Genomic DNA, 17,050 nt, shown 5'->3' with positions numbered 1-17,050 from the left:
GGCCGGCAGATTAGAGGTGGAAGAAGTTCAGTCCGTGTTCAATGTCCACGCTCTCCCTCTTGCTCCAAGGGTGTTTTATTTTCACAGAGTGCTAAGACTTGTTGTCGCCACGAAGAGGGAGCCCTGCATCCGTTAGTCCTTGTCCCTCAATCGGGCTTCGCTGAATTCTCCAGGGTGTGATGATAACTTCCTGTCGTCTTGAGCAAATTCTGCATATGAGCGAGCATGATAAATTATATGGATACTTAGGTCCCTGCCTGTGCGTGTGCGCGTGTGTATGCATGTGCATACGTGCACAGATGATTTCTCACATCAACTCAGTGAGGGAGGTGTTAGCCTCCTTCTCATCTTAGAGGTTTAAAAAAAAAAAAAATTGCTCAGCTCCAGAGAACTTGGGTAACTTTCCCCAAATCCCAATGGACAAAGTTCTTTCCACTGAACCCCACTGCCCCCATCGGCCCCTCGTATTTTGACCTTACAGCATTGACCTTGGGCTCCAGATGGAATTCCCCTGCTCTCTTGAGTTGTGCTATCTTTGCTCCTGAAAGAGGAGTTATTTGTGAGTTGGGGAGCACAGTTGTTAAAATGCTGGGGGCCCTCAGGGAACTTACCGGCTCCCCAGGTGGCTGTTCCCCTGGGTGTGTGTTTGACTTGGTGTATCCCCTATGTGCACCAGGTGTGTGTTGGATAGTGTGTCGTGTTGGGCACCAGTCTAGGTGCAGGGACAGGGCGCGGAAGGGAGCAGCTGCCTTGCCGGGGAGCATTCTGTGTATTCCAGGAGATAGGGTCAAACAGGCACCGTGTGTTCCGGGTTGGTTCCCCAAATATCTTTCTTTTGCTGAAAATCAATGGCTAGAGATCAACAGGGTAGTCCATCCCCTAAAAACTACCAGAAACTTGGAACTGGTGGTTTTGGCTGCTCAATTCCAGCTGCTCGAGAGAGAGTGTGTGTGTGCATGCTTGTGTGTTTCTGGGGTCCAGGGGGAGGCTGGGTCTCTGTCCAGCAGCAAGTCTTGCCTCCTCTACCAGGCCAGGCACCATCTTAGAGGCACAGGAAGCCAGCGTGGGGACACACCCCCAGTTCTGTATGAGTACTGGACACTAGGTAAGGGTGGGGATCTGCGAAAAAGCCTGGCTGAGGGCATGGCCAAAGCCATTAAAACCATCTCCCGTGAATGGGCTGCTATAGACTTGATGAAGTCATTATCAGAAGCAAGTTCATGGCCACATGGAGTGTCGTAACCCTCTCCCATCCTTCGATCCCCGCCCAACCTACACATGCAGGTGCCCACACAGGCACAGAAACACACTCTCGCTCACCCACGCAGCCTCACACAGTGTTTCAGAGTTTCTAACTAGGCCATTCCCCTCACTGATCCTTCAGCAAACTTCCTCGAAGTGTCCTCCTTACATTTTGGTTATTCGATTGTTCAGCAAAGTCGTCCTGCAGCAAATTGATTTGCAGTTAATTGGTCTGTTTCCAATCAAATGTGATGTGTATTATACTAGGAGTGTGCAGGGTGTTCAGGGAACATATAAACAAAGGAACCTAGTAAAAATAATTATAACGTTTACTGAGTGCTTGCCGGGCACTAGGTGTAGTTCAAAGCTTGGGACAGGCCATAGTGATACCCTATAAAAATGTCTCTGTCAGTTTACTTATACAAATCAAAGATATCCAGATAGCTCCAAATCAGCCTTGAGGGAGGGAGGTAGTGCTGTATCAGTGCGGAACTTGAATTAAAAAAATAGAACAGCAGTTATTACAAATGCAGAATCCATTTCCTCTTCCCATGTCCCCTGCCCTAGAGATTCGGATGTACAGGTCTGGAGAGGGAGCCCGAAAATCTGCATTCTTACAAGTTCTCCCAGGTAATTCCTACTTCTTCAAGAACCACAGAGTTGATGGGTCAGGAATCTCCCCTTTCGGTGGTAAGGAGAGCGCAGGACAGATTTTGCTAGAGTAGCGCTATGCAGTATGGCGGCCGATAGCCCTACTGGCTACAGGGTCCTTGAAATGTGGCTGGTCCCAGCCAAGATGAGCTGTAAGTACAAAACACATACTAGATTCTGAAACCTTAGTACAATAATGATGTGAAATTTATTTTTGTAATACAAATACAAATGTATTTGTATATCGTATCTAATGTTTTGTAGATCAGACAGTATTGTGTCAACCGTACAAATACAAATTCTATTTGGATACAAATTACGTTTGTAAAATTATGTAAAAGCACTTTATGACATTAATAATCTTTACATTCATTACCCATTGGAAGGATAATATTTTACTATGTTGGATTAAATATATAAAAGTGAATCACCCCTCTTTCTTTTCAAGTTTTTAACGTGGCTGCGATAAACCTCAAAATGCCTCATCTCTGGCTCATTATATTTTTATTGGTACCATTCTGGAGTTAGATTTTCATTCCTTTTGCTCAGGTGAGTATTGAAAGGGTTTGTGTGCCCCAAGAACTGGTTTCTTAGAGTCGAGGGATACTCACCTGTCATTAAAATACCGTGACGGATCATCCGGACTGTGGCAGCGTGTCGTGACTTGGTGTTTTAATTTTGCCTTCGAGTGAGGGTGTAGTTAGCGCGCGCGTGTGTGTGTGTGTGTGTGTGTGTGTGTGTGTGTGTGAGCTCGTTTTTCTCACCCTGCCGGTTAAGCTCTCAGAATGTCTGAGCGGCTTACACAGGGCACGGGGGCTCCAGATGCTTACCTCCGGGGTGGTTCTGACCGATGGACTCCACGGGCTTTCTTGCCGTGACCCCACCTGCGATGGAGAGAAGGCAGTGCGCGCCAGCCTGATGGTATCGGTATCTGAGACTCACGGGGTGGCTGACTCAGCCGGTAAACCGTCACCCTCACATCTTACTCCCTACTGCCTTACCCGGTCTGTACGCACCACTACCTCCATTCACAGGAGGAGGAAGTCGCTCAAAGAGGAGGTGAACGTTCTGAGATCACTCTTAGCCGCTCCCCCAGGAGACTGAGCCCCAGCTGGGGGCCACGTTGATTTCAGAACAGGATGGGGATTTCCTAGTGATACGGGTAGAGCAGTTGTCAGGACACCAAGAAGGCGAAACAGCCTTTGCAAGAGGGGGATGGCCTTGGGCTTGGCATTAAAGAGCGCACAGCTATGGATGTGTCTCTTGTTGGAGGAGGCATTCTAGAGTGAAGGACCGAGGGCCAAGAGCAGGGCTCACTGGGTCGTCTCAACTCCCAGACAGTGGCTGTGACCCTGCTCTGATGAATCCAGGATTGAGGTTCTTAGCTCAGACCTGAACTGTAGGAGATTCAGAATTGGAAGAGGTTTTGAACTGCATGGAGAGTGTGCGGAATGGACGAGGCCCTCTGATCGCCATGGGCGGCGTGGGCTGCTCCTCACAGATGTTACAGGTGAACTCACGTATGCACAGTTCAGATGTGTGACAGTTTGGTTGCATAAACTCTACGCCTTCCTAGTTAAAACGTGATGTTCTACCATTTGAGAAGCTGCTTTCCCCCCTGGTTCTGAGCAAAGAAAACAGGAGGCTGGAAAGCGTAGTAAGTGATTCGTGAAGGTGACGATTTCAAATCCAGGCTAAGGAAGTGAACAGCATTCAGAATGTCAGAGACCTGGTGAGATGACTTCATGTTGTTCATTTGGAGAAGTTCTTCCGTTGCTGCTTGGGTGTTTGGGGGGAAATTTTGCTACTTTCGAAGTGGTTTTATAGATGTTTTCAGTTTGCGACTGGTTAAGTTCCTCTTCGATGTATCTTGAGAAGCTTCTAGAGTACAGCTTGGTCATCTAGTCATCTTGGTACCTATCTCTAAACCATATAAAAGTGGCTGACGAATGTCAGCATCCAGACTAAAGCTAGGAGAGGCTACAGGAGTCACAGAGGAGTGTTTCCTTCAAGAACATGTTCACTGAGCCACTGAGACCCCAGTAGACTCTCCACAGGAAAGTGAGCAGGAACACTACCACCTTCTAACCCATCTCTCTTTTAATTCTTTCCCAATACCTTCAAGTTGTCCCCATCCTAATACCGTCCCCCTATTGTGGCGATCCCAGATGTGTGGCCTGGGGTCCTGTGAACCCTCTTCTCTCTTCCTGTGGAGATGAAGCAGTTTGATGGGCCCCGGGTCTCTTGGTGCTGGACAGAGATCAACTCATTGTCTTTGCTGCCAATGACCCTGGAAGATTTGCCGCAAATCTTGGTGATTATTAACCATTTCTGTCCTAAGATCTTCTCAAACCAGTGCACATTGTGCTAACCCACATTCTGCAGGCTGAAAGTTGTGATGTTCTACCATTTGAGAAAGGACGGTTGTACCCCGAGCCTTCTCGGTTGTCTGGTTGGTGTTGGTTTGCGTGAAAGTAAGAGTGCATTCATCTACAAGATAGCTCAAGCCATCCCCAACTAGGAATTGGAAAGGCCTGCTGTGGCCTCCTGTATTCTGGGCTGCAGGCTTTCATCTTTTCAAAGGCAGGATTTTGTCTCCATCCTGAGCTCCCAGAAACCCCACAGAAAGCCACCGGTCAGATCCTGCAGTCCAGAATCCCCGAGGTGTTCATCAGAAACCCGCCACCTCTTTCAGTAGGACTGTAGGATCTTCCTAGGTTGGGCTGCATTTTTACTTAAGGATGAGTAGGAGATGGGTCAGTAGGAAGTAGAAATGCCCGTAACACTCTGCTTTTGAAAATGGATTGATTTTCAGTGGCATCAGGGCAGGCACTAATGCAACAGCTGGGGCAGAGCTGAGGGACCCCAAAGCCCACGCACCCTCCATGTGGCCTTTTTCTTCCCCTTCCTGACTGGTAATTCCTGTAGCTCCTTTCCAGCCATGGAGAATTGCCAGGAGCAGAGCATTTTCCCAAATGCAAAGCATGCCTGATCTGGAAGAGTATTCCGGATGCTTGCTTTCTGGATGGAGGGAAAGCAACAGCCTAGCAGTGGATTATACTAGCAGCAGCAGGAAAACCAAAGGATTTTCTTTTAAAAGCCCTTCGGTGTTTCATCTGGAAGAGCTCAAGAAACCAAAGGGACGGGGTGGGACGAGGGGCCCCTCTTCCTGGACAGGTTCGCTTCCGTCTTCTCAGTGGGCGCCTCAGGCACCCAAACTCGGCTGAGCCATCCTGGGATCCAGACCTCAGTGGACCCTCCCGGAAAGTGAAGGGGGAGAACATCCCTTAGCTTCACTGTCGCTCTCCAAAGAGCAGGCTGTTCAAACTGCGGGGTTACGGTATGGTGGTTCTCCCTTTGCATACTGTGCCGTACGTGGGTGTCTGGCCCGGATCCATTTTCCCCCAGTGTCTTTCAGATTATATCTTAGATCCAGTGAGGAGGGCGCTGTGGCCCCTGATGACAGCACAGACACGCCAGCGATCAGGACGCATCCTCTTTTGAAGCCTACTCTGCCACGCTTCTTGGTGTGGCCGGGGCACAGTCCTCCGGGCGTCCTTGTGGCGGTCAGGCTGTCCAGGAGAGCTACACACCTCTGGGAACTTCTCTTGTGGGGTGGGGTGAGGGTTTTTCACTCCCCTTCCTGCTCCCTCAAGGTCTCGCCAGCTATCTCTGGGACAGGAGGCGTGGGGAAGTGATGCTACAGGAAGAATAAAGTTCCAAGAGGGCACAAAGGCTCTTAATTGAAATAGAGTAAAACACAGGGAAACTAATTAGTGTTCTTACTCTGTCCCTATAAGAAAATCACTTCACTGCGCTAGAATGCTGGTCTGGGCCCCAACACAGCTCTATTGTATTTCATTAGCATCCAGCTTATTTCAACAAAATTCAGAGGGTATTAAGAAGTAATATCCGCATCTCTCTGTAGAGTTGACAAAGCACTTTAACAAACACAGGTTCTCTTTTCCACTCCATGGGCAGCATTGTTATGCATTTTAGTCCCGACATAACCCTAAGCTCAAATGCAATGCTCTTAACTACATCTGTAACTCAGAAAGTAGGTAGTGCTTAACTCCAATGGTATCTGTAACTTAACTGCTAGGGCGCCACACGGTCGGGTTAGAAGAGAACCTCTCCCTTGCCGCTACAGCCCAGAAGTCTGGGCGGGAGTGAGAACCGGGCTTGGCAAGCCCCATGTAAGACCCCACCATCGCAATCGCCTATCCGTAGACTTGCTTCAAATGGTACCTGGTTTCTTTCCATGCGCTTGATGATTAGACCGGGCTCAGACCCAAGAATACCATTTCATGCAAACAGGAAAATGAAGCTAAGAGAGAGCGACTCACCTAGTCTTTGAGGAAGGACATTACCAAGGCAGAACTTGAACTTGGATCTTCTGGCCGCATGCCCTGGGCTCTCCCCAGCACCACAGGTGGCCTCCTTGTTTCCACTTGTTGCTAAGGTCAAAAAAAAAAAAAAAAAAAAAGGGTTCATGAGGACATGGCCCCAAGCTATGGTGAGGTCACCCACAAAGCTCTTACCTTCTATTCTGTTGTTTGGTTGGCTTTTCCCTAAAGAGGTCTGATGAGCTTGATGGCGTATTGGCCCGTGTTCTATGAACTCTCACGGGTGATGTAGAATTACCCACGCTGTATGCCCAGAGTCCCCAGAAACTTACCTTCGGCGTGTCTCGAAGGGTTTGGAATGTCTGTGGGAACAGTGACCTTCAGGAATCTTCAGGAAGCCCCTCTGGAGAAGCTTGGCTGTGGACAGAATCCTGAGGATGGGCGCAAGTGTCTTCTCTCCCGGTTTACTCCTCCCCGCGCTGCTTCCCTCAGGCAGCGACGATGGCTTGGCCCTTGGCTCACCTGCGCCGTGGCTAGTGCTTGGGTGGACGCTGGACATACAAAAAGGTGAACAAAATAGACTTGGCCCAGCCTCCGCGGGGCTGACATGCCTGGGGTCAGTCATCAGGCCGAGGGGCAAGTAAACAAAAACGGTCGTGAGACTTGCTACATTACCCGAAGGGCAGGCGAGGGCCAAGACTCTAAAGCACAAAATGAATCTGCACGTGTCCTCGGAGTCGCGGAGGGGCCAGTGCGCCTGGAGCACAGGGAGCAAGGAGCAGGGGCGACCCAGGCAAGTCTGGGTTTCATCCTGGGATGAGCGGAAAACCACTGGAGGGGTTGAAGCACGGAAGAGGTACGATGACATTTATATCTGACTAGATGGATGATGGATGGATGATGGATGGACGGATGGATGGATGATGGATGGATGATGGTTGGACGGATGGATGATGGATGGATGGATGGATGATGGATGGATGATGGACAGACGGATGGTAGAGTTGTTAGCCACAGATGCAAGTGGCTGGTGCTTGGAAGAGGCAAGAGAAGCAGCAAAGAGGAAAGACGTCGGGCTGTTGCGGGTGCGGTTCTGATGAAACCCTGGTGGCTGAGGTGAGGGTGGCCATAGCGGGAACGGAGTAAGGTAGACACTGGAAGATTCCATCTGTAATTTCTGATGGGCGGGATGTGGGGACATGGTAGCATCGTGGCCAGGTTGCGCCACTGTCCACTTTGCCGAAGGGAAGGGTGGCATTGGAGGGTGACGGCGGTGTGTGTAGGTCCCTCGGAACATGGCGGTCGTAAGACATCTTCCCGTCACTCCCATCGAGGTCCCTGGGAATCGCCGCTTTTCCTCTGGGCTGTGCTCAGCCAGCTCTGAGGACAGGAGGTCGCTGACGTGCCTGGCATTTCTGCTGCAAGACTAGCCCTCCGGTCCCCATCTTCCCTAATAACCTTGTGTCTGAATTGTCGTGTCACGCAAGGGCGTGTTTAGAAATTAGCATTTGAAAAGAAGCCTCCTTGCTTTCAGTTTGAGCTGACATGGTCCCTTTTCCTCTGTGGAAATGAAATTTATTAATCATAATAAAACCATCGGATCCTGAAGGTAGAGGTCACCCCGAGGAGAAAAGGAGCCTGCTCATTTACGAGGAATCGTTCAGTGCCGCTGTATTTTTCTTCTGCCTCGGAAGAGAATACTGCCAAATTGTTACCTTGGGTTTTCCACAAAGGTTGAAGCTCTGCCCAGGGTTAGAGGCAACGAAGAATTTACCGCTAAGGCACGCGGAGGGCAGAGGTGGGCGTCATCCTCACTGAATACGTTCAGATTACCAGCATGTTCTCTCCTCCGAAGACGAAAATCTTGCCCCGGTAAAACCCTTCCCCCGAATTCTAAAAAAAGTAATTTCTCGAAATGGGCACTATCCTGCTCGTTTTGAAGGAATACCATGACAGGGACAGGCTGGCATCACTTCCTAAGTTCCCGGGGATTTTCAGTTTATCTTTGCATTTTAAGACCAGCTTTGCCGGGTGGAAGTACATTAAAATAATCCTATTAGTGGTCCCTTTTTCCCTCCAGACCAATGACAGACTATTTGCTCACAAAATGAAAAGCAGCACCAAACTCCTAGATCATGTCCTTTTTACCCCGACTCACATCTCCTTCTAGTGATGTGGGCAGAGGTCCAGCTTTCACGGGTGACCTCTGTGAATCTAAGATGTCTTCAAAAACTTCCTCCTCCCTCTAACACGCCCTTGGTCTTGGACTTAGAACTGTTCTTCTTCCCAGAGAGAGGGAGTGTTGTTGCCCGAAAGCCATCGGAGGGAGACAGATCAATCAAGGGTGTCCCAAAGGATGGAGACCAAGAGGGGATGGCTGTTCGTTAGCTTCCCTGAGAGGGTCACCTCAGGAAAGAAATGTCCCTTGGTGCCCTGGCTTTGCAGGATCAGGAGAACGCGGCGTGTTTAAGCAGGAAGCCTCATCCAGGTCATCTGAGCTCAGAGCCCTTGGAAACACGCAAGCAGGCTTTAGGACTAGGACACAGCCGAGGAGAACTTGGTCTCGTCAAAAATTTCTTTTCCCTTTGGGGGTCTAACTCGGACCCTAAAGGTTAAAGAAGCTCTCTTGGGTCTCACCCAGGCTTCTTCCCACGGTCCCAGGCTCTCTGGCCTGAGCTACCAAGGGAGACCCACCAGGACATTCTTCCCCTCCAGCGGTGAAAAAGAAGATGGGAAGGAAAGGCAAGGATCGAAATCTGGGCAAGTGACACTTTACGAGACGGCAGGGGAGCCAAAGGCTGGCAGTGCAGACAAAGCATCTCCTCTTACCTCGTTCCTTCGTTCCCTAAAGTAAAGTCCAGGAGTCACAAGCCCTTGGTAAAGGACGTGCATCTCATGTAGTAGCCGGTACACGCAATCCCTGGCTGCCATGCACCTGGGCTGCTAACGGCACAGAGCGGCTGCCTCCTTCAGAGAACTCCCCCACCCCCGCTGCCAGAGAGTCCATGGGACCTAGAAGTTATCCTCCGTTCCGTACAGAAGCCCACAACTCCTGCTTAGCTTCCATGGGCATTAAAAAACTGATGTCCCGGGGCAGCTGGGTGGCTCAGTGGGTTAAGCCGCTGCCTTCGGCTCAGGTCAGGATCTCAGGGTCCTGGGATCGAGTCCCGCATCGGGCTCTCTGCTCAGCAGGGAGCCTGCTTGCTCCTCTCTCTCTCTCTCTGCCTACTTGTGATCACTGTCAAAAAAAAAAAAAAAAAACCCAAAACTGATGTCCCTGTCTCCAGGCGGGGTCCTCTCTGGGGTGCAGCTCCCAGGGTCAGCCAGAAGTTAGTCTCCAGCTCAGACCACATCCTTGCTTCTCTTCTTTCTCAGTCCCCAACCCGCGTGCCCATCCGCCGCCCCTCTGATGGGCTCCTCCAGAAAGCACGTGCAGGATAAGGATCTCCGTTCCAGGGAACCTGACCTCGCTTAGCGCGCGCCTCAGCTTTGATCGTTAGCAAGACCAGTGTGCAGACTCTCTCCAGGAAGGCAGCGGGGCAGGTCATTCGAGTCAGGGTCTAGACACCACGTCAGGAGCCTTCGGGTTGCCCTGAGAGATTCAAGGATCAGCTCGGACCCCGAGCAAGTAACGTAAACTCTCTGAACCTTCATTTCTGATGTGCTCCTGCGTTCAGCCCCTCAGAGAGGCATCCCTCTCTGTTTTTATTCCAAAGCCTGTCCTGAGAGGCATGGCAGTCCAGGGAGGGGGTTGGGGGAGGGCCATCGAAAAACCCAAAGATGCGCTCTTGTCCTCAAGAAATATTGTTCCAAATGGGTCCCTTCTCCGAACCCGACCACTGACTGATGCAGCAGAAGTTCTGGGGTAATAGGATCGAAATCAAATCAGACTCATTCTTGAGTGGGGTGTGTGTGTGGGGGGGGGGGGGTCCTACAAAGCCTTCAAGGGTCCTCCTGTTCAAGTACATTTGTTATTTTCTGAGATGCTGGACCCTCACGGCAGTCTAGGCTGCTGGACCCTTTGCGACCTACCTTGTCTCGCTTGATTGGTAACAGGCGAATTAGCAGAAAAGACGGCGTCTCTCGAGGAAAAAGAGACAGGTCCCCTGCGGGTACGGGGCTTCTTGAAACCACTCCTTCAAGCTGTTTCTTCTGCCTACCTGGGGCTCTGTGGTAGCTCTGTGAGCAGCATAGGAAGGGCGCTACGAGAGAGAGGAAGATGGGTTATGATCTCGCCAGAAATGCTAAGGGGACAGAAGGCGGCGCTGGCCACAGCTGGGTTAAGCGCATCTTTGGGTTTTTCGATGGCCCTCCCCCAACCCCTTCCCTGGACTGCCATGCCTCTCAGGACAGGCTTTGGAATAAAAACAGAGAGGGATGCCTCTCTGAGGGGCTGAACGCAGCAGCACATCAGAAATGAAGGTTCAGAGAGTTTACGTTACGTGTTCCCACCCCCGAAGACAAACAGGGCCTCCCCGCGCTGTCTCGGAATTCTCGTATGTTAGGGTTCTCGGGACTCGGCAATTGCCTATTACGGACTGACGTGCCCCGTGTTCTCCTTGCAGTTACGGACGAGTTTATGCTGCCGACCCCTACCACCACACACTTGCTCCAGCCCCCACCTACAGCGTTGGTGCCATGGTGAGTACCAGGCCCGCCTCTTCCTCACTTCTTCCTGCTCTCCCTCCCCTGCCCCCAGCTGGGACCTTAGCGGACGGGTGGACGGCTGACGTCCCCTCACTTCCCCTTAATTGAATTTGTCTCTTGTGCTAACAGCAGCTAAAATGCCACATTAATCCTCCCAGTAAACTTGATAAATGTCTTAATTTCTTGGCAATGTAGTGCATGTAAGTTATTATATTTCTAATTTTGCAAGTCTCACCTAGCAGAGCACTTACCTTAATGGAATAATTAGTCATTTTGATAATTAAATCCATCACTAACGGAATGCAGTGTCAATGCAGAACTTTTTTTTTTCTTTTTTTTTTCCCTCCCTCGCTGCTCATTCACATAGCCCCAAGGTTCCAGCCCCAGCACAGACTTCAGAGGAGCTAAGCTGCACACTTCCAGGCCTCTGCTGTCAGGCAGCTGAGAATCTGACTGCCTCTCCTCCCCTATTACAATTCATGTTTAAAGTCATAGTCGCCCAGGAAAGAAAATAGAGAGAGGAGCACACTTTGTGTGTGTGCCTAGTACCTAAGGAATTAGAAGGAATCCGCTGGGTTTGGGAGTTGTCTTTTGTTTTCGCTTTTTTTTTTTTTTTTTTTTTTGTGGGGGGGGGGGGGGGTGGGGAGTCTGGGGTTTTGTTTTGGGGAAGGGTTGGGGGAGGGCGAAAACGGGAGGCGAGGGTGGGGTGAATCTGCCTGTACTTGTTCAAACTTCTATGCACTAAAACTCTTGAGTACAGTAAGACGTGCCCATCACGTGAGAGCGTATGCAATCATTAAAAAGCTTCTGGCATGCAGTTTTCTGCTTGGGATCAAGAATACCAGACCTTATCCTAAAAACAAATCCCCATAGGCATTCTTTGGAATCGCCCGTACTTTTAGGAAAAAAAAAAGGGGGGGGGGAATAGTTAAGTGCCACCTCATAGCCATCTAGAGCCGTGACCAGACACGTCATTGGAGCTTGGCCATAGAAATTCAGCCGTGATTTGGAAACGTATTATTTCCACACAAGCTCGATGACGTCAAGCAATTCATCCGTAAACCCCCTGCCCCCCTCTCAAGAACCCATTCCCTCCAGGGTGTCGAGCCCGGGCAAGTAAAGCAGTTGATGTAGATTTTCATCCCGATTTTGCGTTCGGCAACTCTGCCCCAACACCGAGCCCGCTTGCGGAGTGGGTTGGAGAGGAGGGCCGGTCGCGGCACCCCCCCCCCCCCCCCCCCGCCGGCTGCCCCCCGGCTCTCGGAGCCGAGGGCAGACGGAGCTCTGGCCAACGGGATGCCGTGTTCGTGAGTCAGACGAGCCAACAGAACGAGTCAGGGCGCATCCCACCATCGTCCAGCCTGTGCCGGAGGCGTCCTCTCCAGCGGGGCTGGCCGACGGGACGCGGTCTCGCAGGGACCTTCTTTAGAAAGAGTCGCCGAGGGAGGTCAGGACTGGCCCTGTCGAGAGCTCTCGGAGACGGAGCTGGGATGGGTAGGGGGCGCCTCCCTTTCGGTTGCGTGTCTGTTTCTCACATGAGTCTTTTTTGATGATCCACGTGTTGCAAAAGGAAAATGTAAAAAACACACCCCTCAAATTGCTTTGTTTCAGAATGCTTTTGCACCCTTGACTGATGCCAAGACTAGGAGCCATGCTGATGATGTGGGTCTCGTTCTTTCTTCATTGCAGGCTAGTATATACCGAGGGGGATACAACCGTTTTGCTCCATACTAAATGACAAAACCATTAAAACCTTCCAATGTGGGGAGAGAGGAAGCTTTCCGAGGCCTGGGTATTGCAATACACGCAGTAGTACATCATTTTAGCAGCTCTAAAAATTAAAAAAAAAAAAAGAAAAAAAAAGAGGAAAAAAAATTACATTTTTTATCTTATACCTCAGATATTTTGTTCTGTGTATTTTAATATTGTGGGTCTTTAATTTCTGAAGGTTCCGTAGTTTGGTTGCTGGCTGTAGGAGTTTTTGTGGTTGAACTAGAGAGACGCTAGCTATGAATAAAAACCGGTTTAGGGCCATATCCAGAGTGCTATATCATGTAAATGAATTCTATATGCTGAATCTTAAGCTACTGGGGTTATCAGCTGTCTGGGAAGGGTGTAAGTGACTACAATAGTCATTTTTTTCTGCATCTGCTTTATTTTATTTTACGAGCGGGGAAGGGTGGGGGGGGGTGTCTTAGGGGACGGGGACCGGGATTTGGGCTAAAAGGAAACCCAGAATAGTAACTGACGAATCCAAACGACCCACTGCACCAACAATCATATGTCAGCGGTTCTAAGTTACTCATTGAGTTCAAGCCAAAGGTTATGTTGTTTAAGGGAGTGCTTCTCCAAGCACTTTGTGCATCCAAGTTGAAGTTGAATGAAGCTGTGCAAACCCACCCTTTAAACCATTCCACTTGGCCGTATTCAGCTTCTCAACCAGCCGCTAGTTATTTAGGCAAAAACTGCTAGTTAGGCCATCAACAAGCATTCTTTTTATATTTCTTCCAGTATAATAAATTATTGATATCATTGCTGACTTTTATATTACGGGAGGGAAAAAAAAATAACATTAATAAAAAGGTGATAAAAAAGCACTGTTTCTATTTTTTTCTTTTTTTCCAAAAAAAGAAAGTAATAAAAACTTAAATTCTTTGTACCAGTTAAAAAAAAAAATGTATAAAATTTACATCTGTGCAGTGGTGTTGTTAAGTTCTAGAAACAGTCTATGAAGCTTTAGTTTTAGCCTAGTAGAGCAACTGTTAGAGACAGATGTATAATTTTTATGGAATTACATGATAATCATATTCGGATTTATAGAAGCATTTTACAAGTATTGCAATCATTGAGTAGAGATAATCATGGTATTTTCATCAGCTTGGTACTTTTTGAAACATGACTGTGTTGTGTGAACAATCTGCAATTTTTCCGTCCGTGAGAGCCTGCCCTCCTCCTCCTCCTCCTGGTCCCCGAGGAGTCTCTCAAACCAGTATCTTTAGTTCCGTCTCCAAGGCCCAGGACACTCGTCAGAAGGAAGCAAAAAAAGTAGGTTCCCCTCTCCTCTCCCCATAACCCGCCCCCCAAGAACAAAGCTCCGTCCCCCTCCTTCCCCCCAAGCAGGGCCAGAGTGACCGACGAAAAATTGCAGTTTGTACTACTTCTGTTTGAACTCTTTCCATGTTGTCCTGTTTACAAGTTAACCTAAGTTGGGGTATCTGTCACGGGTCTTCCTGTTTTTGTATTTAAATGAAAAACAAACAGTGGCCAGCCGCCTCCAGTAGTCCCGCTGCCATAGGTCAGTCTCCTTGTGTACAGCGTAGGCCCTATGGCGCGCCCCTCAGCCGATTATCAACTCACCGCTGTGGACCTGCCAATCCGCTTTAACAACTCCGCTTTCAAACAAAACCAAACAAAACTTTAAAAAAAAAAAAAAAAAAAAAAGTGTGTGTGATCCAGCTTTTCTCTTGTCATCTATGTGCATGCAGTAAGATCGGTTGGATATTAAACCATCAATAAAGTTTCACAAGATTTGAAAACAAAGTTTCTGAAGCTTCGCTATCTAAGACAGATGCTCGGGGATCTGGAGAGGAGCCAAGGGGTGGCGGGGGGCGGTGGGGCACTGCTTAGCAGCCAGAAGCAAGCATGTCAGATGTTCTTTTCCGCAGACCGATGTGGGTGGGGGAGCGTGGGGCCAGAGAGCGTGTTTTTAGGCCATTCTCATTCCCCCACCGAGAGGACAGTGCTAGGACCGTGGGTGCCGGGCAGATGTGTTTCTAATTCCATGAAAACACGCCGGCACCCTGCCCCCAGAAGGGAGAGAGGTCAAAGGGACGGGGGGGGGGGGGTGCTCGGGAGAACCCAAAACTCTCCCGATGGCCTCCGAGGTCAGAAATCCAGAATTTGCATTGTATTTGGAATCACGAACATAGAATTCTTACTGTGTGGGTTCACGTAAAATTAATTTGCAGTTTTGATTTTCATCAATGAGCTGTACTTTCCCCCATGACTGTATGTAGTTTTAATAAAATCATTTAGAGCAAGTGAGTGCCCCATGATGTTCCAAAACCTTTCGTCTGGGCACTCCGCCAAGATGCCAATAAGTCATTTTAAAATGTATGTCAGAGATGTAAACGAACATTTTGGATTTTTTTAAACAGTATTTATTTGGAATGTTTTCATTTATCTAAGTAACTATTGCTATTATGAATTATGGAAAAAAAAGATTAATATCATGTGTGGCATATAGTGACTTCTTAACACACACATCACGCAATCTGCAAACCCAGAAAATGTGTATATCTGTCTTTAGAAATTAGTGTTTATATCACTTACAGTGGTTTGTGAATAAAGAAAAACTGGTTTGTAATATCAAAAAAATAAAAGCTTAGTCTGAAAAGGTACCCGCGAGTCAGCGTTCTGAGTCCTTTTGCTTCCGTGCGTTTCCGGGGGCGGTAGAGTCCACGAGCCCACGCATGGCCGCAGTCGGGCCCGCTGGGTGGTGACGGGATGAACGGGGCCGCCGGGCTCAGCGGGCACTCCTTGCGCAGGCGTCTTTCCAAACGAGTCTGGGGAAGGAACCAGAGACGTTTGAGAAAGAAACAGAACTCAGGCGACCGATTCCCCAGCAAGGGAAATGTCGCCAAAAGAGCCACAAAAACTGCATTTCAAACAAAACACATGAGCAAGTCATTCATGTAGCTTTGGGGGGCGGGAGGCACGGGGGAAGAAGATAAACACGAGCGAGGGCCGCAGCGTCCGCTTCCCAAGGGCTCACTATGGCCCAAGGGTCCTGCCCAGCCTCCGGTGCGCCTCATTTCATTGAATTATTCAATGTTGCCATGAGGGCTGCATCTCGGCCCCATTTAGAAACCTAAATACCATCGCCGTCTTAACCTTTAATTATCGTGCTACCCTGTCATGTTGGTAACACGTATAAAGACCAAACTAAACGGGTTTAAAGCCTGTTCGGGTCACTTGCGAGCCAGAGCCCAGGGCAAAGCTGAACCAAAGCCCTGGGCCCCAGGCTCCTCTCCCGTAATTCAGGACTGTGGTGACACCCACCTGTTCACGCTGTCGTGCACGACAAATGAGAGTACGTGACAGAATCATGAGCTCCTACGACATGAAGTCCCACACCGAGTGAGCGGCGAGTTCCACCTTCTAGAAGGTGCCATCCTAACCGAAGCAGGTACGTATGCTCTCCCGGCCCACGGAGGGCTGGTAGCGTTCAACTGTAGAGACGAGAAACCTCACCCTCAGGGCCAAAGGCTGATTTTCGTTCTCCCGCCCTCCTTCCACAGCGCAGGCGGTCTCCATTGTGTATCCAGGGGCCCCTTTTCTGTAAACTCCTCATACACGGGGCCGTGCAGGTCCACACCAACGTCCAATGCCCGACCGAGGTTCCGGGAAGGTAGCATTTTATGAAAGTAGACAAGACGGACTGACAGGTCATACGATTTGCCCAAAGTCATGTCTAGTGACGACTGGAAGAAAGACCCACATGGAGGCCTGCCTCACGCTGAAGCCTATGCCCGTTCCCCCAAATTCTGCTCCATTACGGACGGTGCGGGGTGGGGGTGGGGGGGTCAAGCCTAGGCTTCTGGGTCCCTCCCTACAGCATATGAAAGGCTGAATTAATTTTAAAAAATTCACTGGTTTTATCCTGGCACGTGGCGAGGAGGGGGACAATTATCTCCTCAAATGTGGATTCACATCAGAGCCCCTGCGCTGTCCAGATACAGGGGTCTAAGACTGGATAAATGTGGTAGCGTACGCCAGGATCTCCCGAACCCGGCTCCTCTCCAAAATGAAGAGAAGATGCCTGTACATTTTACGTAAAATGTCAAGAAAATTAAAATGATGGCCGAAGCGGAAAGGTTTGTTACAAGACTCAAGCGGATGCAAACGCTTGGCAACGTCCCCCTCCTCCCCCGCGTGCCTGTGGGAGGACCCGAGGAGCCCAAAGGAGCCCATAGCAGGTGACACGCGTATGTGTGGATACACAGAGGCTGCCGTTAAGCTTTGTGTGGACAATGCCCAGGAGGCAGCCACAGCCTGATCCCAACTGCAGTTTTTTCTCTTAAAGCAGTACTTGAATTACACAGTTAGATCTCCTCCGTGTTAAAAAAATTTAAAAAAAAAATCACAGATATGATTCAATGAGC

General features: G+C 49.5%; 1 protein-coding gene across 20 annotated transcripts in view; it reads left to right on the top strand.

Annotated features, from left to right (window-relative positions):
* Nucleotides 1–15,286, top strand: part of RBFOX1 (RNA binding fox-1 homolog 1) — a 1,460,760-nt gene extending 1,445,474 nt beyond the window's left edge. For 8 of the 20 annotated variants that reach the window (XM_059415365.1, XM_059415357.1, XM_059415361.1 and 5 more), the window contains 2 exons: nt 10,805–10,880; nt 11,254–11,492. In XM_059415365.1, coding sequence (XP_059271348.1) covers nt 10,805–10,880; nt 11,254–11,401 — 224 coding nt within the window. In that variant the 3' untranslated portion in view covers nt 11,402–11,492. Of the gene's footprint in view, nt 1–10,804; nt 10,881–11,253; nt 11,497–12,497 lie in introns of those variants that run through there. The other 12 variants (XM_059415374.1, XM_059415368.1, XM_059415370.1 and 9 more) reach the window with 6 other exon arrangements.
* Nucleotides 15,287–17,050: the final 1,764 nt, after the last annotated feature.

Source organism: Mustela nigripes, chromosome 11, assembly GCF_022355385.1.
Source record: "Mustela nigripes isolate SB6536 chromosome 11, MUSNIG.SB6536, whole genome shotgun sequence".
Lineage (NCBI taxonomy): Eukaryota > Metazoa > Chordata > Mammalia > Carnivora > Mustelidae > Mustela > Mustela nigripes.
The sequence above is the reverse complement of the archived record's forward strand: the minus strand, read 5'-3'. Positions and strand labels throughout refer to the sequence as shown.